The sequence below is a fragment of the Tribolium castaneum genome, chromosome 9 (assembly GCF_031307605.1).
Source record: "Tribolium castaneum strain GA2 chromosome 9, icTriCast1.1, whole genome shotgun sequence".
Lineage (NCBI taxonomy): Eukaryota > Metazoa > Arthropoda > Insecta > Coleoptera > Tenebrionidae > Tribolium > Tribolium castaneum.
In genome coordinates this window covers 8,011,822-8,031,990 of record NC_087402.1, presented here as the reverse complement: position 1 = coordinate 8,031,990, position 20,169 = coordinate 8,011,822, and the positions used below count along the sequence as shown (strand labels likewise).

General features: G+C 38.2%; 7 protein-coding genes and 1 pseudogene across 9 annotated transcripts in view; all 8 read left to right on the top strand.

Moving 5' to 3' along the window:
* ds (dachsous) overlaps positions 1-1,213 on the top strand; it is a 121,558-nt gene extending 120,345 nt beyond the window's left edge. For both annotated transcript variants that reach the window (XM_064359170.1, XM_015979304.2), the window contains one exon: positions 18-1,213. In XM_064359170.1, the coding sequence (XP_064215240.1) occupies positions 18-838 (821 nt within the window). In that variant the 3' untranslated portion in view covers positions 839-1,213. The remainder of the gene's footprint in view (positions 1-17) is intronic.
* A 1,786-nt stretch (positions 1,214-2,999) lies between these two features.
* On the top strand, positions 3,000-7,307 carry LOC661923 (lipase 3-like; annotated as a pseudogene).
* Positions 7,308-9,184: 1,877 nt separating this feature from the next.
* LOC661878 (lipase 3) lies at positions 9,185-10,599 on the top strand. The gene is made up of 2 exons (XM_968010.5): positions 9,185-9,384; positions 9,435-10,599. Exons 1-2 carry the CDS (start codon positions 9,286-9,288, stop codon positions 10,530-10,532), a joined length of 1,197 nt encoding a protein of 398 aa, XP_973103.2. The 5' UTR covers positions 9,185-9,285; the 3' UTR covers positions 10,533-10,599.
* On the top strand, positions 10,585-12,078 carry LOC661837 (lipase 1). Of its 2 annotated transcripts, XM_967970.3 has the most exons (4): positions 10,585-10,825; positions 10,877-11,422; positions 11,473-11,716; positions 11,765-12,078. In XM_967970.3, exons 1-4 carry the CDS (start codon positions 10,709-10,711, stop codon positions 12,055-12,057), a joined length of 1,200 nt encoding a protein of 399 aa, XP_973063.1. In that variant the 5' UTR covers positions 10,585-10,708; the 3' UTR covers positions 12,058-12,078. The 2 variants fall into 2 exon arrangements, with proteins under 2 accessions (XP_973063.1, XP_064214991.1); XM_064358921.1 differs by having other exon boundaries at positions 11,473-12,078.
* Positions 12,079-13,552: 1,474 nt separating this feature from the next.
* Positions 13,553-14,949, top strand: LOC661792 (lipase 3). The gene is made up of 2 exons (XM_001813091.4): positions 13,553-13,710; positions 13,764-14,949. Exons 1-2 carry the CDS (start codon positions 13,591-13,593, stop codon positions 14,859-14,861), a joined length of 1,218 nt encoding a protein of 405 aa, XP_001813143.1. The 5' UTR covers positions 13,553-13,590; the 3' UTR covers positions 14,862-14,949.
* A 47-nt stretch (positions 14,950-14,996) lies between these two features.
* LOC135267066 (gastric triacylglycerol lipase-like) lies at positions 14,997-16,426 on the top strand. The gene is made up of 4 exons (XM_064358700.1): positions 14,997-15,144; positions 15,193-15,515; positions 15,560-15,806; positions 15,853-16,426. Exons 1-4 carry the CDS (start codon positions 15,070-15,072, stop codon positions 16,384-16,386), a joined length of 1,179 nt encoding a protein of 392 aa, XP_064214770.1. The 5' UTR covers positions 14,997-15,069; the 3' UTR covers positions 16,387-16,426.
* Positions 16,427-16,532: 106 nt separating this feature from the next.
* Positions 16,533-17,982, top strand: LOC661718 (lipase 3). Its single transcript, XM_015978851.2, has 5 exons — positions 16,533-16,690; positions 16,737-17,154; positions 17,208-17,356; positions 17,401-17,556; positions 17,603-17,982. Exons 1-5 carry the CDS (start codon positions 16,595-16,597, stop codon positions 17,978-17,980), a joined length of 1,197 nt encoding a protein of 398 aa, XP_015834337.2. The 5' UTR covers positions 16,533-16,594; the 3' UTR covers positions 17,981-17,982.
* Positions 17,983-18,081: 99 nt separating this feature from the next.
* LOC661676 (lipase 3) lies at positions 18,082-19,713 on the top strand. Its single transcript, XM_008194355.3, has 6 exons — positions 18,082-18,239; positions 18,285-18,592; positions 18,638-18,884; positions 18,935-19,093; positions 19,138-19,365; positions 19,414-19,713. Exons 1-6 carry the CDS (start codon positions 18,129-18,131, stop codon positions 19,561-19,563), a joined length of 1,203 nt encoding a protein of 400 aa, XP_008192577.2. The 5' UTR covers positions 18,082-18,128; the 3' UTR covers positions 19,564-19,713.
* The last annotated feature ends 456 nt before the right edge of the window (positions 19,714-20,169 follow it).

Sequence of the window (20,169 nt, the reverse complement as noted above, 5' to 3'; positions counted from 1 at the left end):
TCAAATTTTTCTTTCAGGCACTTCTCGTCTTTGTTCCGACCCCCGCGCTGGGAGTAGCAAAGAATCGATCCACCACCACCAAGGAGTGCCCCTTGATAGCCTGCACATCTTCGACGAAGAGGGCAACAACGAGAACGACATGACCTTGATATACGCCAAACTGAACGACGTGGCTGGAAGTGACCGCGCGAGTTCGACGGACGAGGGCGGCGGAGTCAACACCTCGACTCTGGAGCATGTCATGGCGATGGGAGGCTACGGCGAGGTCCCGGCCGTGACGCACCAGCCCTCCATGAACGGCTCCCTCAGTTCCATCGTGCACAGCGAGGAGGAGCTGGCCGGGAGCTACAACTGGGACTACCTCCTCGACTGGGGCCCCCAGTACCAGCCCCTAGCGCACGTATTTTCCGAGATTGCAAGACTGAAAGACGACACGGCGTCGGTGAAGAGCGGCGCCAGCGGCAATTCCAGTGTGAAGAGCAAGAGCTCGGCGCCGGCGAAGAGCATCCCGCCGCCGCTGATCACGAGTGTGGCCCCCAGGTCCATAGCGATGCCCGTGCTGAATTCGCGAGGGGGTTCTAGTCATCACGCGGGGGGCCACAGTCAGATGATGATGCTGCCGAGGTCGCCCATCAACCACGACGCCTCGGGGGCGACGTTCAGCACCTCGACGGCGATGTCGCCCAGCTTTTCGCCGAGTTTGTCGCCGCTGGCCACGAAATCGCCGTCGATTTCGCCCCTGGTGACGCCCGGCTTGCCGACGAGTCACCACGTGATGGGGCGACAGCCGCCCCAAACGCGGACGAAAACTGTGGTAGATGCGGAGTTGCGGATTTGAGAGACGTTTTTTTAAATCGGTGTACAATAATTTCGTGTAAATAATTAGAAATGCTCACTAGGTAGTGTTCTTCTGCCTGCCATTTTTAGCCATAAAAACTAACTTTTGTAATATGCTTTTTGTGTTTTTGTATAAATTTTTCTTAAATTATTGTAGATATGTATGTAACTGTTTTTTATTCATTGTATTTATAAACAGCGATGAATCTAAATTATTGTCCATTTCGAGTGTTGTTAACCAAATTGTGTTTGTTATTATGTTGATGTATGATCCAAGATGAATGTGACTAGTTTTAGTACTAAATAATTGTGTCATAAGAAACGTTGATGCTGTATAAAAATGTACAAATAAAATAAATGAAAGTTTTCAAATAAATCGCATTTTTTTATTTCTTCGAAACCAGCAGCAGTATGTTATAATACAAAAACGAATGCATAATTACGAGATCACTGATCTAGATCAGTTAATTATAGCAAAATTTCAATTTAATCTTAGGTATAAAGGTTAATACGCCTTACATTCTTAAATCCAAAGTTCAGCTCACAATAGGAAAGAAAAATCTCACACCAATAAAAGATAGTGATAATAGAAGTAGGAGCTAACTTATTTTTAAAACTAACCTGTCAATATGATTGTCCAAGATTTAATTGACGATATAATTCCACATGGCACCTGAATGCAATCAAAACAATGTGGATTAAACAATAATAACAATTATAAAGTTATTTAGTTTTTCTCTCGATACGATTAAAAATTTTATTTTTATACATTTTTCGAGCAAACCTGTTTAACACCAGTTTTTAATCGATGTAATCGCGATTAAAACAAGTGATCCGTGTTTTAGGACGTGACTTGCATAGCAAAGTTCAAACAGATACAAAGAAATCTGTTATAGCAAGTAAACAATGATTTACATCCTGGTGTTATTTGGTAGGCAGATGTAATTTCAAATGTACAGGTGTCCTAGCTCAATGTATTAAATAAAATATGGTTAATAAACGTACCTAATTAAGATCATTTGGGGTGTAAGACTTCTATTAGGAAATCAAGAAAATGTATATTTTTGATAATTCGAAAAATATGCTTTTCAAGCAAAAAAATTATAACACAACTTCAGACAGAATGTACCAACTAAAGATTTCTCGTTCAATAGTGTTCTTACACTATTGTTCAATGTGTAACTTACCAACCGTAAAACGTTGCGACAAAACGGCCCATTAATAAAATAGTTCTTTCTTCTTTCCAACTTTAATTCCAACAACCTTTCCAACTTTAATTCCAACAACAGCCAAATTTTAATAATTAATAAGACGACTAAAGAATTGTTCTAATAAATGTAGTAAATAAATAAATTAAAAATTAAAAAATTAGACAAAAGGTAAGGTCAAATTTCAAACGGATAAATAATTTATTAACCCTCTTTGTGGTGCTGCGCTGTGTAGTTTGAAGCTTCAGTGCTTAATTGTAAAAATAATTTAATTAATTAAATTAACCGAGAAATTTTTCAAAAACTAACTAAGGTTACTGTTTTTGAATTAGTCAAACGACAGCAACAGACGGCGTTTAATTATTTCAATTCCCCAAAAAAAAACAGTTTTCGTTTTTGTTGCAGCTAACTGTAGTTAACTAATTACTAATTAGTAATTAGACACTAAACTAAGATACCTCTTTCTCCCGAAATTTTGTTAAGCATTCATCAAATAAATATTTCCACTCCCCATGTATTTCTTACCCGTTGGAAAATACAATGGAAGCTTTTTGTTGGGTGGTAAACACCACTTCAGAATTTTAATTCGCAAGGAATCGATTTTTGAAAAATTATTTTTAAATTTTAATCTGTAAATTTTTTATTTTTAACACACTAATGCTGTTTGGACGGGGCTATTTTGTCAGTGGGCCATTTCGTCGGTGGGCCATTTTGTCGGTGAGCTATTTTGTCGGGGTTATTTTGTCGCAGGCTCTTTTGTCGGTGCGCCGCTTTGTTTTTATTATTTTTAATAAATTGCAGATACTCATATGTAATTGACTATCTAAACTTTGTTAAAAATAAATAACATAAAAAAATCATTATTTGTAAATTACGAGATTTTGCAAGATTTTGCACTTAATGTTATCGCAGAAGATAACAAAATCACATCAGGTGAGGTCGAAACCATATAAAAGGCGCTACTGAAAATCGACAAATCACACTTTACTTCTTCCTTCTAAAATCTTATTACCTACAATGAATTTACTAGTTGTTTTCCTGAGTTTTACGCTCTTGGCAGTTTCCTCTGCTAACCCTTTGGCAAAACATGATGAAGACGCCGATCTCACAGTCGTAAGTCAAATCAGTGTCTTAGATTTCCCGTTTTTATTAATTCGTCCACTTATAGCCCGAACTAATCACCAAATACGGCTACCCAGCCGAGGAACATCATGTAATAACCGAGGACGGTTACATCCTAACCCTCCACCGGATCCCCCACGGTAAAAATCCGAACAAAAGCTTGGGCAAAATTGCGTTCCTCCAACATGGTGTGCTGAGTTCTTCGGCTGATTGGATTATCACTGGACCAAGCCATGGCCTTGGCTACATCCTAGCTGATGAAGGCTACGATGTTTGGATGGGTAACGCTCGCGGGAACAAACTTTCCCGAAACCACACCTCTCTGAACCCTGACAAAGATTCCCAATTTTGGAACTTCAGTTGGCACCAGATTGGGTTAATTGATCTGCCCACAATGATCGACTATGTTTTGGAAGTTACAAACCAAACCGAACTTTACTACATCGGCCACTCTCAAGGAACCACTACGTTCTACGTTATGACCTCCATGCTCCCGGAATACAACGCCAAAATCAAAGCGCAGTTCAGTCTCGCACCCATTGCTTACATGAACCACATGACTAGCCCGCTTTTGCACATTATTGCCTTCTGGACTGGACCTCTCGACCTCCTCCTGCAACTTATTGGAATCAACGAGTTTCTTCCAAGCAACGAATTTATGGCTTTGGTCGGAGACATTCTCTGTGGCGACGACGACATCACCCAAATTCTCTGCAGCAATGTTCTTTTCGCCATTTGCGGTTTCAGTCCATCTGAGATGAACGCAACAATTCTCCCAGCTTTGATGGGTCATACTCCCGCCGGAGCTTCAGTCATGCAGATAATCCATTATGGGCAAGAAGTCATTTCGGGAGGTTTCCGTCAATATGATTTTGGTTTGGGAAATTGGGACCATTACCACTCCTGGACTCCCCCATTGTACGACTTGTCCCAAATCACAACTCCGGTTTATCTGTTCTACAGTCATAACGACTGGCTGGCTGCTGAACAAGACGTTCTACGACTTTGCAAAGGATTGGGAAATGCCTGTGCGGGCAAATTCATAGTGTCAGATAATGGCTTCAACCACTTGGACTACATGTTTGGAATTCATGCTCCGGAATACGTTTACAACAGAGTTATCAGTTTGATGGCTAGGCATTAGGTGATGGTTGTGTAAATGTTAACTACTGTACCTGTATCTACTATTATTAAAATCAGTACTATGTACTTGAACGCTTATTATTAAACAATTGAAAGTAATTTTGTTGTGTCTTTTAACTTGTTCACTTTAATAATGTAACACTCACTTTGCCAAAAATAGTATAGCTAATAATAGTACATAAAAAAATCCACATTTAGTCAAATAAAATTTTTAATAATAACAATAATAATAATAATGATAATAATATATTATTGCCCAACAGAAAAACCAGTAACAAAACAAATTTTAATAAAAAATAATAAAATACATAATAAACAAAAAAATAAATAAAAGAAAGATAAAAAATAAAGATGCAATATTATTCTTTGAGTGTAATTTGGAAAGAAATTGAAATGAAACTGATGGCTAACGTATTGGAAATGACTTACTTCCAAAGTTATTCCCAGTACCTAACATCGACATAGCACCTACTTAAAATATGAATACACATCTGTAAGCTTTTTATTATTTGTTGGAAACATTTTTTACACAAAAAATGTTATAGACTGATTTATTACTCATAGATTCATTATGAGAAGTCAGTAATAAGCGATAAAAAGTAAAGGTAAAAAGAATAAAATGTTAGTCAAGTTAATATCGTAGCAACAGTTTTTAAATTATAACTATAGTTATAAATACAAGGTATTAATCTTCTCAAAAATGATGTTAATACACCCTAACAAGTAGTGTATCGGAGCTTTTGTTAAAGGCGCAAAACATGTTGAAGAAAAAAAATAAAACAAAGTTTAAAAACCCGACACACCAAACGTTTATTTGAAACAAAATAAATATTTTCCACGCCAAGAAAATCCAACAAGAAGTACGTTGAAGAAAGATAATAAAACGACCTGTTGTCACACAAATGTTATAGAATTATAACTTAATAAGTAATAATTCTGTTATTTTATAAGCAAAAGTATATAATTTTTTCTATTTGTTTTCATGTTTACCTCAAAAAACTTTATTTTTTAAGCATCTCAATTAACTACAATTTTGCTAAAAAGTTTCATAGCGTGTTTTAATAGTTAATAATAATACGAGACCGAAAACACAAGCATAAAGTTCGAGGGCTTTAAACGTTTTCGCATGAGTATCATTCAAACCTTTTTTGTTGGAACATGTTAATTTAAAACACGTTGTTGTGGGAAGCATGTTTTAAAATAGTGTTTATAATCTAGAATTCAGATATTAAAAAAAAGGCTTAAAATGTTACCAACAAAAAACTAAATACATAATGATCAAGAAAATAATTTCAAAATTTTAAAGCTGCATAGTTCCCTCACAGGATGTCCCAACTAAACTTTTCTCGTTTAATAACGTTATTACTAATATATCAAAATATGTTGATTGTTTTTCGGACTGTCCTTAATTTTTTCTTTAGTTTTACACGTAGACACATGATCAAATAGTATAAACTTTATCATTAGGAAATACTAATATCAAAATGTTCAAAAGATCAGTTCTGGTATTATTATGTAGAATAAAACAATCAGATTTTGCATCCTTTTGTACTTAAAATTATCGCAAAAGATAATAAAATCTCATCAGACGAAATCAAGAGCATAGGTATAAAAGAGGGACCCAAAAATCGATTCATTAGAGTTCTAATACATCTGAATAACTAAAACAATGCATGTCCTAGTTGCTTTCTTCGGTTTTACGCTTCTGGCATTTGGATCTGCTAATCCTATTCTAAAACACGATGAAGATGCCGATCTCACAGTCGTAAGTTAACTTCCATCTCAGTTTTAACCCTTTTAACCGATCTACTGGTAGCCGGAACTCATCGCTAAATACGGTTACCCCGTGGAAGAACATCACGTAATAACCGAAGACGGCTACATCCTAACCCTCCACCGGATTCCCCATGGTAAAAATTCGAACAAAAACTTGAACAAAATTGCGTTCCTCCAACATGGTATTTTGAGTTCGTCGGCTGACTGGATTATCACAAGACCAAGCCATGGACTTGGGTACATCCTAGCTGACGAAGGCTACGATGGGTAACGCTCGAGGGAACAAACTTTCCCGAAACCACACCTCACTGAACCCGGACAAAGACTCCGAATTTTGGCAATTCAGTTGGCACCAGATTGGCATAACTGACCTGCCCACAATGATCGACTATGTTTTGGACGTTACTAATCACACCAATCTTTATTACATCGGGCACTCTCAAGGAACTACCAGTTACTACGTCATGACCTCCATGCGGCCCGAATACAACGACAAAATCAAAGCACAGTTCAGTCTCGCACCCATTGCTTACATGAACCACATGACCAGCCCTCTCATGCACATTATGGCGTTCTGGTCCGGACCTTTGGACCTCCTTTTTAAACTAATTGGAATCAACGAATTTCTCCCAAGCAATGAATTTATCGCAATGGTCGGAGATGTTATCTGTGGTGACGATGACATCACTCAACTTCTTTGTACCAATGCGCTTTTCGCAATTTGCGGCTTCAGCCCGTCTGAAATGAACGCAACCATTCTCCCGGCTTTGATGGGACATACTCCTGCCGGAGCTTCAGTCATGCAGATGATACATTATGCGCAGGAAATCAATTCGGGGGCTTTCCGCCAATATGACTTTGTGTTAGGCAATTGGCAACATTATCACTCTTTGGTACCTCCACGGTACGACTTGTCGAAAATCACAGCTCCTGTTTATCTTTTCTACAGTCACAATGACTGGTTATCTGCTGAGCGAGACGTTATCAGACTTTGCGAAGGAATAGGTTCGGCTTGTGCTGGAAAATTTTTGGTCTCTGATAACGGCTTCAACCACCTGGACTATATGTTTGGCATCCATGCACCGGAATACGTTTACAATAGAGTCATCAGTTTGATGGCTAAGCATTAGTGATTTTGTAAATATGTTACCTACCCGTTTGAACTGTTTATTAAATCAGTACTATGTACTTGACCATTTATTATTAAACATTTTAGAATAATCTTGTTTTGTTATATATAACATCCCTTCCACATCTATTTTGCCAAGAACAGCGCCAATCTTATGAAAATGACATCCATAATAAGAAACAAAATAAAATATACGCCTAAATACAAAAGTTTTTTGCACTTTATTTTGCATCACTTCATTTCTTGGAAATTAGAACAATTCATATCGAAAATAAAATGACTAGGAGTTTTAGGATGATCATTTGTAAGTGAGAATAAGAGAGAAATGGAAAGTTGGGCATTTAATAAAAGAAATTCAGTTAGGCACATTTTTTTTAAATTCACGATAAACAAGTGATGTGTAAGTTTGATGAAAAATCAAAAATCTTATTTATGACTTTTACAATCATAATGATTGATTGTCTGCACAAAACATAAAAAATCACAAAACATAAAACGCTCAAGTTTTATAAAACGGGATAAAATCCCGTCAAATAGATAAAAATTTATAAAATCGCTCTGGAACTTAAAGTTGCATTTTTATAGCCTAGTTGTAGTTAATTCTCATTTAAACCCATAAAAACTATTGACTATAATGGCTTTTAATTTTTTACAGGTTCTAAGAATAGAACCATGCATAGAGCTTTCTTAGATTGTAATTGAAAAAATTCGTTTCTATTGAGTTTTGAAAGCTATCTGCCAATTAAATTTTGTATCCTTATGTGCTGCCAATTTTTTCCTCTGATAAAGAATATTTTTGTGATTCATGCAGTCAACAGCCTGATGACTTGGCAGTAAAATAAACAGAAATAATCGTAATAAAATCAAATTATGTCATTTATTAATAAAACTTTTATCCTTGTTGTTTTTTAATTTCTGTATTTAATATTTGTGTCTTTAATATCCAAAGTCTAGACAATATAATCACATTTTGGTTGAACACAGGTGATTAAGACACGTGCAGAGCAGTTGTTATCATCGAATTAAAGTTATAAAAAAGTAACTTTTGATCCGCAAATAACAGTTTTCTAGTTTGGATAAAATATTTTATTGTATCGTATAAGTATGTACAAGAATTACAGGATTTTGAATTCATAAAAGTAGACAAGCGGTAAAAAACGTGTTTTTAAACACATTATTCGGCAATAGTATTTATCTTTATGCAGTTTATACCTACTTACAAGTCGTCATATTCATTTAAAATAATTTAAATAAATTTTAAATAATTTATTTAAAACGCTACTTTATCGTCTGAAGAATAATAAATTTGTTTATGTATGGATATATCATAATCTATTATGCCACCTTTACATAAACAAAACCGTCTCTTTACCGCCCGAAGACAATATAATGAAACGTCAGTTAAATATCAATAGCGTTTCTTATAATCACAGTAAGTTTTCTCATAAATAAATTTTGATTTTTCAGACATCAAAACACAGCAAATTTCCATCATTTGATGCACAATTGTTCAAGCTCATTTCGAAAAATTCTAAGCTAGATTGACTGTTGTTATCATATCATAAGTGAACGACTGCCTAATTGACAGTTTCAGCCACCAAAAAAATTAATATTTGGGTTGAAACTTTATCTGTGCATGCTGTTGTATGCTTCTTTAAGTCCTTAATATATTAACTTTTTATTATTTCTACAAAATTCTATATATACCTAATAATACGTAAATCCCGAGTAAAATCCCAAAATTTTGTAACTTGTATAAAAATCTTGAATGTTTTAAATTTCGATAAAACTAATAGGTAATATTTAATTTATAAATTTATAAATAACAAACGTTTCTTACGTCAAAAGGCAATTTTTTAGGCTTCGTGATTACAATCTGTCGAGTTTTATCCTCAAGATTGTTGATTAGAAGTCAAAATTAAAAATATTATTTTGCAAAACCAGTGCTATCAAATCATTAAAAGCACTCTATAAAATGATAACAGGCGTCAGGTGTAAATCATAAAACAAAAAATATATAACCAGGTGCAGGTCGAAAAACATCATTTGATCTAACTCCGAGTTGCCAAAATGCTTCTATTAAAAGCAATTCCAAGTGTCTTCCTCCTTGTGTATTGCTCAGCTGCCCCAGCCGCTCCATCCGATGATGACGATGCCCACCTGACTGTTGTAAGTTATTAACAACATCACAGTTAAACTTTCTTAATAGAAAATTTAAGCCGGAACTCATCACCAAATACGGATATCCCGTAGAGGTGCACCAGGTCACCACAACTGATGGCTACATCCTGACCCTCCATCGCATCCCCCACGGCAAGAACACTGATAAAGTATCAAACAGAGTCGTTTTCCTGATGCATGGACTCTTGTGCTCTTCTGCCGACTGGATCTTCACCGGGCCTGACCACGGCCTCGGCTACCTCCTGGCAGACGAAGGCTACGACGTTTGGATGGGCAATGCTCGAGGAAACCACCAATCGCGCAACCACACTCGCCTTAACCCCGACAAAGACCCCGAATTTTGGCAGTTCAGTTGGCACGAAATCGGGGCTGTGGACGTCCCTGCCATGATCGACCACGTGCTGGAGGTCACAGGCGAGGAAAGCCTCTACCACATCGGGCACTCGCAAGGAACCACAACTTTCTACGTCATGACCTCCATGCGGCCGGAATACAACAGCAAGATCAAGGCACATTTCAGTCTAGCCCCCGTGGGGTACACGAACCACATGACCAGTCCCCTAATGCATATTTTGGCGTTCTGGTCCGGGCCTCTCGAGCTCCTCTTCAAACTGATCGGAGTGAACGAATTTCTCCCAACTAACGAGTTTTTGGCATTGATGGGCGATACGTTTTGTCGCGACGGGGACATAACCCAGTTTCTGTGCTCAAATGCGCTTTTTGCCATTTGTGGGTTCAGTCCGAAGGAGATGAATGCGACCCTTTTCCCTGTTTTGACAGCACATACTCCTGCTGGGTCTTCGACCAGACAATTGGTCCATTACGCGCAGGGAATTAACACGGGGACGTTCCGGCAGTTTGATTTTGGGTTGAAAAATCTGGAGATTTACGGGACTTTCACTCCACCTGCCTACGACTTGAAGCTTATTACAGCACCGATTTATCTCTTCTACAGTCACAATGACTGGATGGCGGCTGAACGGGACGTTATCAGGCTTTGTAACGGGTTAGGGGACAGTTGTAAAGGCAAATTTTTAGTGTCTGACAATTCTTTCAATCACTTGGATTACTTGTACGGGATCAGTGCCCCTAAAATTGTATACGAACGGGTGATTAGTTTAATGGCAAGGCACTGATTTTATTCTCACGACAAAAATATACTGTGTATATGTTTAAGTTAATAAAAACGTTAGAAACCCTCAACAGGTCATTCAACGCATTGTGTTCCCCAATTTCCCAAATAGTTCTGATAAGAAATAGCCTTCAGTAAAACTATAAATTCGAAATATCGCCGGATAAAAATACTCTAAAAATGTTTATCCTGACATTTCCGTTCATTTTTCTCTCGACAATTATAAAAAATTCCTCAACCGAAAATATATTAAAGACTCTGCCTCCTTCAATACAAGATGAAGTCAATTTAACCACTGTAAGTACTCAAGATACGATTTTAAATTACCAAAAGCGAAATAATTTTCAGCCTGAAATAATCGCAAAATATAATTACTCCTCTGAAAGCCACAACGTTGTAACTGAAGATGGTTACATCCTGACCCTGCATCGAATCCTCCCGAAAAAGCCCTACAAAGGCTCAGTTCTGGTAATGCATGGGATTTTGGCGTCTTCCGCCGACTGGATAATAACAGGGCCCCAACACGGCCTTGGTTATCTCTTATCAGACGAGGGTTACGACGTATGGTTGGGCAATGCCCGAGGAAACCGCTATTCCAAAAACCACACAACTTTGAATCCCGAGTCGAAAAAGTTCTGGGACTTTTCCTGGCACGAAATCGGTTTATATGACGTGCCGGCAATGATCGATCACATACTTGAAGTCACAAAGCAGGAGAAAATTTTCCACATAGCGCACTCTCAAGGGACTACGACTTTCTACGTCATGTGCTCACTCAGACCGGAGTATAATTCCAAAATCCGGGCACACTTTAGCCTCGCTCCTGTTGCCTTTGTGAGTCACATGTTTAGCCCGATTTTTCATGCAATTGCAGCCGCGGATGTCATAGTTGAGGTATAAATAATTCATTTATTAAGTACCACTCGTTTCAACCATAATTTTAGAACGTGGCTGCTTTTATCAATTTGAACGAAATTATGCCCGAAGGTGGACTTGTCAGTACGTTAGGGCAAGAAGTTTGTGGGTTAAACACCCTAACTACGATTTTGTGTAGCAACACACTTTTCGCAATTTGTGGTTTCGATTGCAAGCAATTGAATACAACGCTTCTTCCGCTAATTTTAGCACACGTGCCTGCCGGTTGTTCGACGAAACAGTTGTTACATTATGGACAAGAAATTAATTCCGGTATTAAATTATATGAAATGATGATTGTTAGAAAAAACACTCTTTTAGGCCATTTTCGTCAATATGATTATGGCTTTTGGACAAATTTGAAACGTTATCACTCCCTTAAACCACCAGATTATGACTTGAGTCAAATTACAACTCCCTTGTACTTCTTCTACAGCAAAAATGACTGGATTTCGTCGGCTTGGGATGTCGGTATTTTTGCTAAAAAACTTAGGAGTCTAAAAGGCAAATTTCTAATTTCCTATGACAGTTTTAACCACATGGACTATTTGTTTGGAATTGACGCCCGGAAATACGTTTATAACAAAATTATAAGTTTAATGACGAGACATTAAGATATTAAATTTTAACAAATACCTATCTGTTGCTTTAATCTTTATACTGCTACTGCTAATAGGTACGTTTGTTGGGGTTTTAATTAAAATTTATGGAAATGCAGTGGAATTTTAAATAATTAAAACTAAAACCACAATAAAATGGCCTTTCTTAAACAATAAATCTCTTTATTATTGTAAAATCAAAGTTATGTTGTCTTATCGTTACTTTAATTGATAAGTTATCTGTTGTCTCACGCTGACAAGTTTACTATATTGTTTTATAAATGGATAAAACGAAGATTTCTCATAAACTTAATTATGTACTCGTATATTAAGGAAATATCTAGAGACACTTAACATTTCTTCATTATCAATCGAGATTGTTTTTTAATGCCGCTGATATAAAATAAATATTTAAAAAACAATTATCACTGATAGTGATAAGTTTAGGATACAATAAAAGTCCATATAACTTTTCCATAATCAATTTATTAAGCGTGGTTATAATGAATTATGCGATTAGATATTGTCAACTTTTCCAATCTCAAATTAATTAAGATTAACTAGATAATCGATAGTTAAGTTAAGATAGTTAAGAAATGCATTATTGTAATTTTAAACGTGATTTTTTACGTAATAAAAATATTTCTAAACTATAGTTTTTTTTTCAAATCATCCTGACGCAATCAGTCACAGACCCGCTTTAGAAATAATTTTTTATTGCCGTTCTTACATATTTCTGAAATCAGTTGCTATCATAAAAAATTTTGCTAAAAATTATTTAGAATTGGAACCAGTTGTCTGAGTTGTCAAATCAAGAACAAGAATTTTCCGCGACATAAAGAATTATTTTTAAGGATGTGAGGGTTGTGCCTTAGCTCCCTTCAAGTCTTTCAAACAGACAACAAGGTTCACTTCATCGAAATTTCAATAACATGCAGCCATGCTAAGACACCTTATTAGAAATACCGCCCATCATAAAGCCTAATCGCATTAGGCCACACCCAAAAATGGCTTCGATATTGACTTCCAGAACGTTCAGTTAACAATGATAACTAATAAAAAAAATACAATTTTATTTAAAATGTAACAGCTGTCCCTATTGTATTCACTTTTGATAAGTAAACATAATAATTTCATGGAAAACCTTTCGCCATAAGTACGACTACCTGCGATAAAATCTATAAAATGTGTAATACCGAATTTATTTTATCGCCTAATGGTCAATATATGTCGCACATAACTACATAAGTATTTGTAAACCGCAAAATTTCAAAAACAACATTATGCTAATGAATCTCAGCGTTCCATATCATAATCACAGATCGTGTAAATCACTCTGCGTTTTAGTTACACAAAATCGATTTGTTAGAGCCACGGACGGAAGACCACAGTCCAATTTTTGTAAAAAACACAAAAATCAATCATTTTAAACAAACGCGAGATTAGGTGATAAGCTGTTTCATATTGTGTGATATTTTGCAAAAATCTTCAACCGACGCCTCGGTTTATCTATAAAAGCATCGCACTTTTCGAGCACTTCATCTCAAAATGTTGACTTTGATGGTTTTCTCTCTAATTGGATTGGCCCACTCTTCGGCCATCCCACCTAACAATCTCCGACTCGATTACCAGGTTTTCAGTGACCAGGAAGATGCCAAACTCAGTGTGGTATGTTGCAGTACGATATATTTGAGACAATTGATCATAAAATAAAATTTCAGCCCGAAATTATAACCAAATATGGCTATCCTTGCGAGGAGTACCATGTGGTTACTCCTGATAATTACATCCTGACGCTTCATCGAATCCCCCACGGACGCACCCCCAAAAACGGCCCCAAAGAAGTAGCGTATCTCCAACACGGGATTCTCTCCTCTTCAGCCGATTGGATTATTTCAGGCCCTGAAAAGGGCCTAGCCTATGTCCTAGCCGATGAGGGTTACGACGTTTGGATGGGCAATGCTCGAGGGAACAAACTTTCAAGAAATCACACTTATCTGAACCCGGACACGTCCGACGAATTCTGGGATTTTAGTTGGCACGAAATCGGCTATTACGACCTACCTACAATGATCGACTTCGTCCTGGAACAAACGGGAAAAGCCGACCTTTTCCACATTGGACATTCGCAAGGGACTACCACTTTCTACGTCATGACCTCAATGAGACCCGACTACAACGCCAAAATCAAGGCACATTTCAGCCTCGCACCCATTGCCTACATGAACCATATGACCAGCCCCCTAATGCACATTATCGCCTTCTGGCAGAAGCCCTTAACTGTCCTTTTGAATCTAATTGGGGTTCGGGAGTTTCTACCAAGTACCGAGTTTATGGCAATGGGGGGCAACATCTTGTGCGGAGACGACTCCCTAACCCAGATTCTTTGCAAAAACGCACTTTTTGCAATTTGTGGCTTCAGTCCCAAAGAAATGAACGGTACCCTCCTGCCCATCATGAGTGGGCACACACCTGCCGGGTCCTCAACCAAGCAATTTATGCATTACGCCCAAGAAATCAATTCGGGGTATTTCCGACGTTTCAGTTATGGTGTGTTCCAAAATTTGCAAAAGTACGGCTCTATCTGGCCCCCAAGCTACGATCTTAGGAAAATCACAGCTCCGGTGTACTTGCTTTATAGTAAAAATGACTGGTTGGCGGGTAAAATCGATGTTGATAGATTATACAAAGGGTTGGCCAACGTCAAAGGGCGGTTTATGGTGGCGGAAGAATCGTTCAACCACCTGGACTTTGTGTTCGGGATAAGGTCACGAGAGCTGGTTTATAATAAAGTCATAAGTTTGATGGCCAAATTGTAGAAGCGTTTACATTAAATGCTTAGCAACAATAAAAGTGGTGCGTCAACAGTCTCTTTATCACAGTATTAATAAATTGTTAATTATAAAACTCTGTTTAATTTCCTACAAAACCCCAAGCTTGCAAATTTAAGATTACAAAACTCTGGAATAAGCAAAACTATCGTCTATATAAGCGGAACCATGATAACCAACAGGCTAACTCCTCACAATGAAATTCTTGGTGTTGGTCACTCTGGTCGCAGCCGCATTTGGGAAAAATCTCCCAAATCAAAATGCTAGAATCGTAAGTACCAAACTTGACTTTGCCACTTTACCATTATCGGGGTTTTAGTCAAAAATGGTGACCAGTCACGGTTACCCCTTGGAAACCTACAGAGTTACCACTGAAGACGGCTACATTCTGGACCTGTTCCGAATGCCTCACGGTTACCAAAATAAGGACCAACACGATTCGCAAAAACCGGCCGTTCTTCTAATGCATGGTTTCCTCTCCTGTTGTGAAGACTTCGTCGCAGGGGGGCCTTCCCAAGGCCTGGCCTTCTACCTGGCCGACCAAGGCTACGATGTCTACTTGGGTAATGCCAGAGGCAGTCCTTACGGCCAACACCACACAAATTTAGACCCACATAAAGATGCTGCTTTCTGGAGATTTAGGTGAGTACCCACTATTCACTTGAAAATCACCCCACTTGTAACAGTTTCCATGAAATTGGGGTTGCCGATATGGCTGCGATTATCGATAAAGTGGTTTCGATAAGCCAACAAAATAAAATTCACTATGTTGGTCATATGGAGGGAGCCACAGTTTTCTATATTTTGGCATCACAAAAGCAGGGATACAATAACAAAATCGAAAAAATGGTCTCGTTGGGCCCTATTGCCTACTTGAAGAAATCTCCTCACCCGATTCTTAAGAAAGTCGCAGAGAATTACAAATCAAAGAGCGTAAGTGGTCCTCAAAGTTTGTACTTGGTTTAATTGGGTTTTGTAGTGGGTTATTAAAAACGTTGGGATGAGTACCTTTAACCCATCGTCTGAACTAACAAGCGAAGCAGAGAATCAATGTACTGAATACGAGCAAACGGAACAAATTTGTCACAATGACTATTTTCTGTTCAATGGCTACAATTCCAAGAATTTCAATGAAACTACCATTCAACACGTAATCCAGCGCCGTCCGTGTGATGGTTCCGTCCGCCAGGTCCTACATTTGGCCCAAATGAAGGAAACCGGCCGTTTTGAAAGCTACACTTACCCCGAAAAAACAGACGCTTACAAATATGATCTCGCCCAAGTTTCGGCCCCAGTGGCCATTTTCTACACCCCTGAAGACGCTTTCTCTTACGTCGACGATGTCGAAACTTTGGCCAAGGAATTACCAAATGTTTACAAGAAAGAAGTCAAGAGTGAATACACCAACAATCTTGACTTCCTCTACGCCGAGAACATTTACAAATTCTACAAATACGTTGCTGATAGCTTTCAGGACGACGAACGCAAAAGTAGCAGAAATATGTTGTATTAAATCCGTGCAAAACCAAAATAAATAAAATTATCACATCCTGCCTAGGTGTTTTAATGCAAGGTCGTGACTTCGCACATCAAAAAGTCATTTTATCATCAAATTATCTGACACAATTGCCCCACAAAACGCGATAAAATCGCATAATGTGAGTAGCCATCAAGCTACAAATATAAAAGGACCAAACACAAAAACTATTCGACCGTTTGAAATGTACAAACTCGGAGCTATCATTTTTCTGGTGGGTTCAATCGGGTCCATTCCGCTCAAACCCGAGTCCCTCCACCCCGACGCAGGTCTCAACATTGTAAGTCGCCCCAAAACCCACAACTTCATCAATTTACATACTCCAGATCGAGTTAGTCCAAAAGTATGGGTACCCGATTGAATCCCATCAAGTCCAAACGGAAGACGGTTACCTTCTAACCCTCCACCGCATCCCCCGAGGCTTGAATAGCACCCTCCAAGCCACGCGACCCCCCGTTTTGCTCATGCACGGTCTCCTTAGCAGTTCAGTGGACTGGGTCAATATGGGTCCGGGAACCGCCCTAGGGCTGCTCTTGGCAGACAGTGGGTACGATGTCTGGATGGGCAACCAGAGGGGCAATACCTGGTCCAGGAAGCACGAAACGCTTGACCCCGACACGGACGCGGAAAAGTTCTTCAACTTTAGCTTTCACGAAATTGGGTATTTTGACCTACCGGCCAAGATCGACTACATTCTGGACACGACAGGCCAAGAGAAACTTTTCTACGTCGGACACTCGCAAGGTTTGGCTTATTTGCCATGAAGTTTATAAATTGTTGGAGATTTTTTCGTGCAGGTACGACAGTTTTTTTTGTGATGGCGAGCGAGAGACCTGAATACAACGAGAAAATCAGGCTGATGTCAGCGTTGGCCCCCATTGCCTACATGGGGCACTTGCCCAATCCTTTGATATCTCAAATCGCTGAACATTACGATTTAATGAATGTGAGTTTAATACGAATTGACTGGGAAAACACCATTAGTTTTAGACACTTGTGGAGATTTTCCACGTGCATGAGTTTCTTCCACACTACGACGTTATAACCGAACTGGGAGAAACTTTTTGTACTAACAGTTCTGACTACAAAGACGCTTGCTACTGGATCCTGAATATAATCGCAGGATTTGACTGGGAAGTGGACCCTGTAAATCTGTCTAATATTGCGTCCAGGTGTTAAAACTAGATTTCAGGACTTCCTTCCTGTGATAATATCAAACGCTCCTGCTGGGTCCTGCATTAAGCAACTCCTGCACTACTTCCAGGAGATAAAGTCTTTTAATTTCTCGCAGTATGATTACGGAGTGGAGGGAAATAAAGCTCGCTACGGGCAAGAAACCCCGCCTTTGTACGATACGACAAAAATTACAGCCCCTGTGATTCTACACTACGCCAGTAACGACTGGCTTGCAGCTCTCGAAGATGTGGACAGGTTAAAAAGCGAGCTACCGAACTTGCTCGGTGCCAAATTGGTGCCTTTTGACCGCTTCAACCACCTCGACTTTCTGTGGGCCAAAGATGTTGTTCAATATTTAAACAACGATGTACTTGACGAAATAAAGTCTAATTGATATGTTGTGGCTTATTGTTTGCTTATATAACAAGGAAACAGACATGAAAATAACAAATTTGCAATCAAGGTCAATAGGCCACATTTTTCCTCTATCTAATCGTCCCAAGTCTTCTGCATTATTTATTAACGCATTCACAACACCGAAGATGTTCAATAAAGATATTTTCGGTCTAGTGGTGGTTGTTATCAGTTCCATCATTCTGGTCGAGATTTTCAACACGACCAAACCCAAACATCCAGACGCTGGATTAAATATTGTAAGTCCGCTTTTCACAAAACTTGCTTTTATCGCAAAACTTTAGTTGCAACTTGTGGAAAAATACGGCTACCTTATCGAAACCCACGAAGTGGTCACCGAGGACGGCTATATTTTAACACTGCACCGAATTGGGCAAAAGAACAATGTTGCAAAACGCGATCCCGTGCTTTTTATGCACGGTTTCATGCAAAGTGCCACCGATTTCGTTAATTTGGGCCCCGGCAAAGCGCTGAGTTTGCTGCTTTCAGACCGAGGCTACGATATTTGGTTGGGGAACGCAAGGGGGTCCACTTGGTCCAGGAAACACAAACGCTTTAATCCCGACAAAGACGCCGAATTTTGGGATTTCAGGTAATCACATTTAGAAATTTCTATAACCGTGAGCTGTGTTTCTAGTTTACATGAAATCGGGGTTTACGACATTCCTGCCTTCATCGACCACATTTTGGAAGTTACGGGACGTGAATCCATACAATACGTTGGTTATTCTCAAGGTACTACAACCTTCTTCATGTTGGGATCAGAAAAACCGGAATACGTGCAAAAAGTTAAGTTAATGACGGCTTTGGCGCCCGCAATTTATTTGAAAAATCCAAAAGGCCCGCTTTTGAAATTTCTTGTATATTTTAGGCGTCTCTGGGAGGTAAATAAAGCAATTCTGGGTTTTAAAAACGTAACTATAATATTTTGTAGTTCCTACTGAAATTTTTCAACTTTCAAGAGTTCTTCCCGAGAGACGGACTAGTGGCGTATTATTTGAACCACATTTGTAACGAAAATTCAGTGTTTGTGGATTTGTGCTTACACCACATTTTCCTGCTTCATGGCTACAGCCACGAACAGACAAATAAGGTAAAATTTCCAAAATTCTAAACTCTTCTATATAATATTTTCAGACACTTCTCTCCCTCATATTCTCTAACACTCCTGCTGGAGTTTCGCCGAAGCAAATGATGCACATTGTGCAACTAATGGAGTCTGGTAATTTCCACCAATATGATTTAGGGGTCACCGAAAATTTGAAAAAATACGGACGAAAGGAACCTCCACATTACGATTTATCGAAAACCACGAATCCGGTCGCTTTATACTATTCGAGTAATGACTGGACTGTAAACACGGAGGTGAGTTTTGCGTTGTTTTACGTTTAAAATTAATATTTTTATTTTTAGAACATTGAGAGAGTGGTCAAAACCTTGCCGAATGTCGTTAAAAGTTATCATGTGCCTTTGGAAAGTTTTAATCACAACGACTTCATGCACGGTCGAAATGCCCCTGAACTTCTGTATAGAGCAATTATAGAAGAAATCTCAAAATATTAGCCAAATAATAAACACTGATTAAATAGTTAACTATTTTTCCATTTGGTTCGCTTTTTGCTAAACTCTTATTGTTATTATAGCCAATTTTACACACGTATTTATGTATTTATATTAAATGAAGGAAAATAAACAAGTTTTTATTTCAAAACATCACCGTCTTTGATAATCTTTGCTAATAAAATCTTAATATTCTATATCTGTCTCCACTATCTCCTGTTGCCAATTTTTTGTTTTGTTTGGAATTTTCCATCAGATTAGGTAAGTTTGATTCCCGTTTATTTCAACAACATTACATTCAGTTTTTATGAAAATCATGACTACGTGTGTGAAACCCATGTTCCTTGTGGAAATAACTTCACGGGGAGCAAATAAATATGTAAAAATAGACGCGTTCTTTATTTTATTAATCATAGTTTTATCTGAGGTATTGACAGCTCCTATTGTTATTAAATTCCATCTTTAAAATATTTTGTTGAATCATTTACCAACAGGTGTTATCAAGCATAAGTGCCAAAAATGACCATTATTTACAAATAAATATATCTGTAATCTCTGATGATCAGAGATATATCTTAACAGTTCAAAGTGTGCAATTGTGATCAGAAA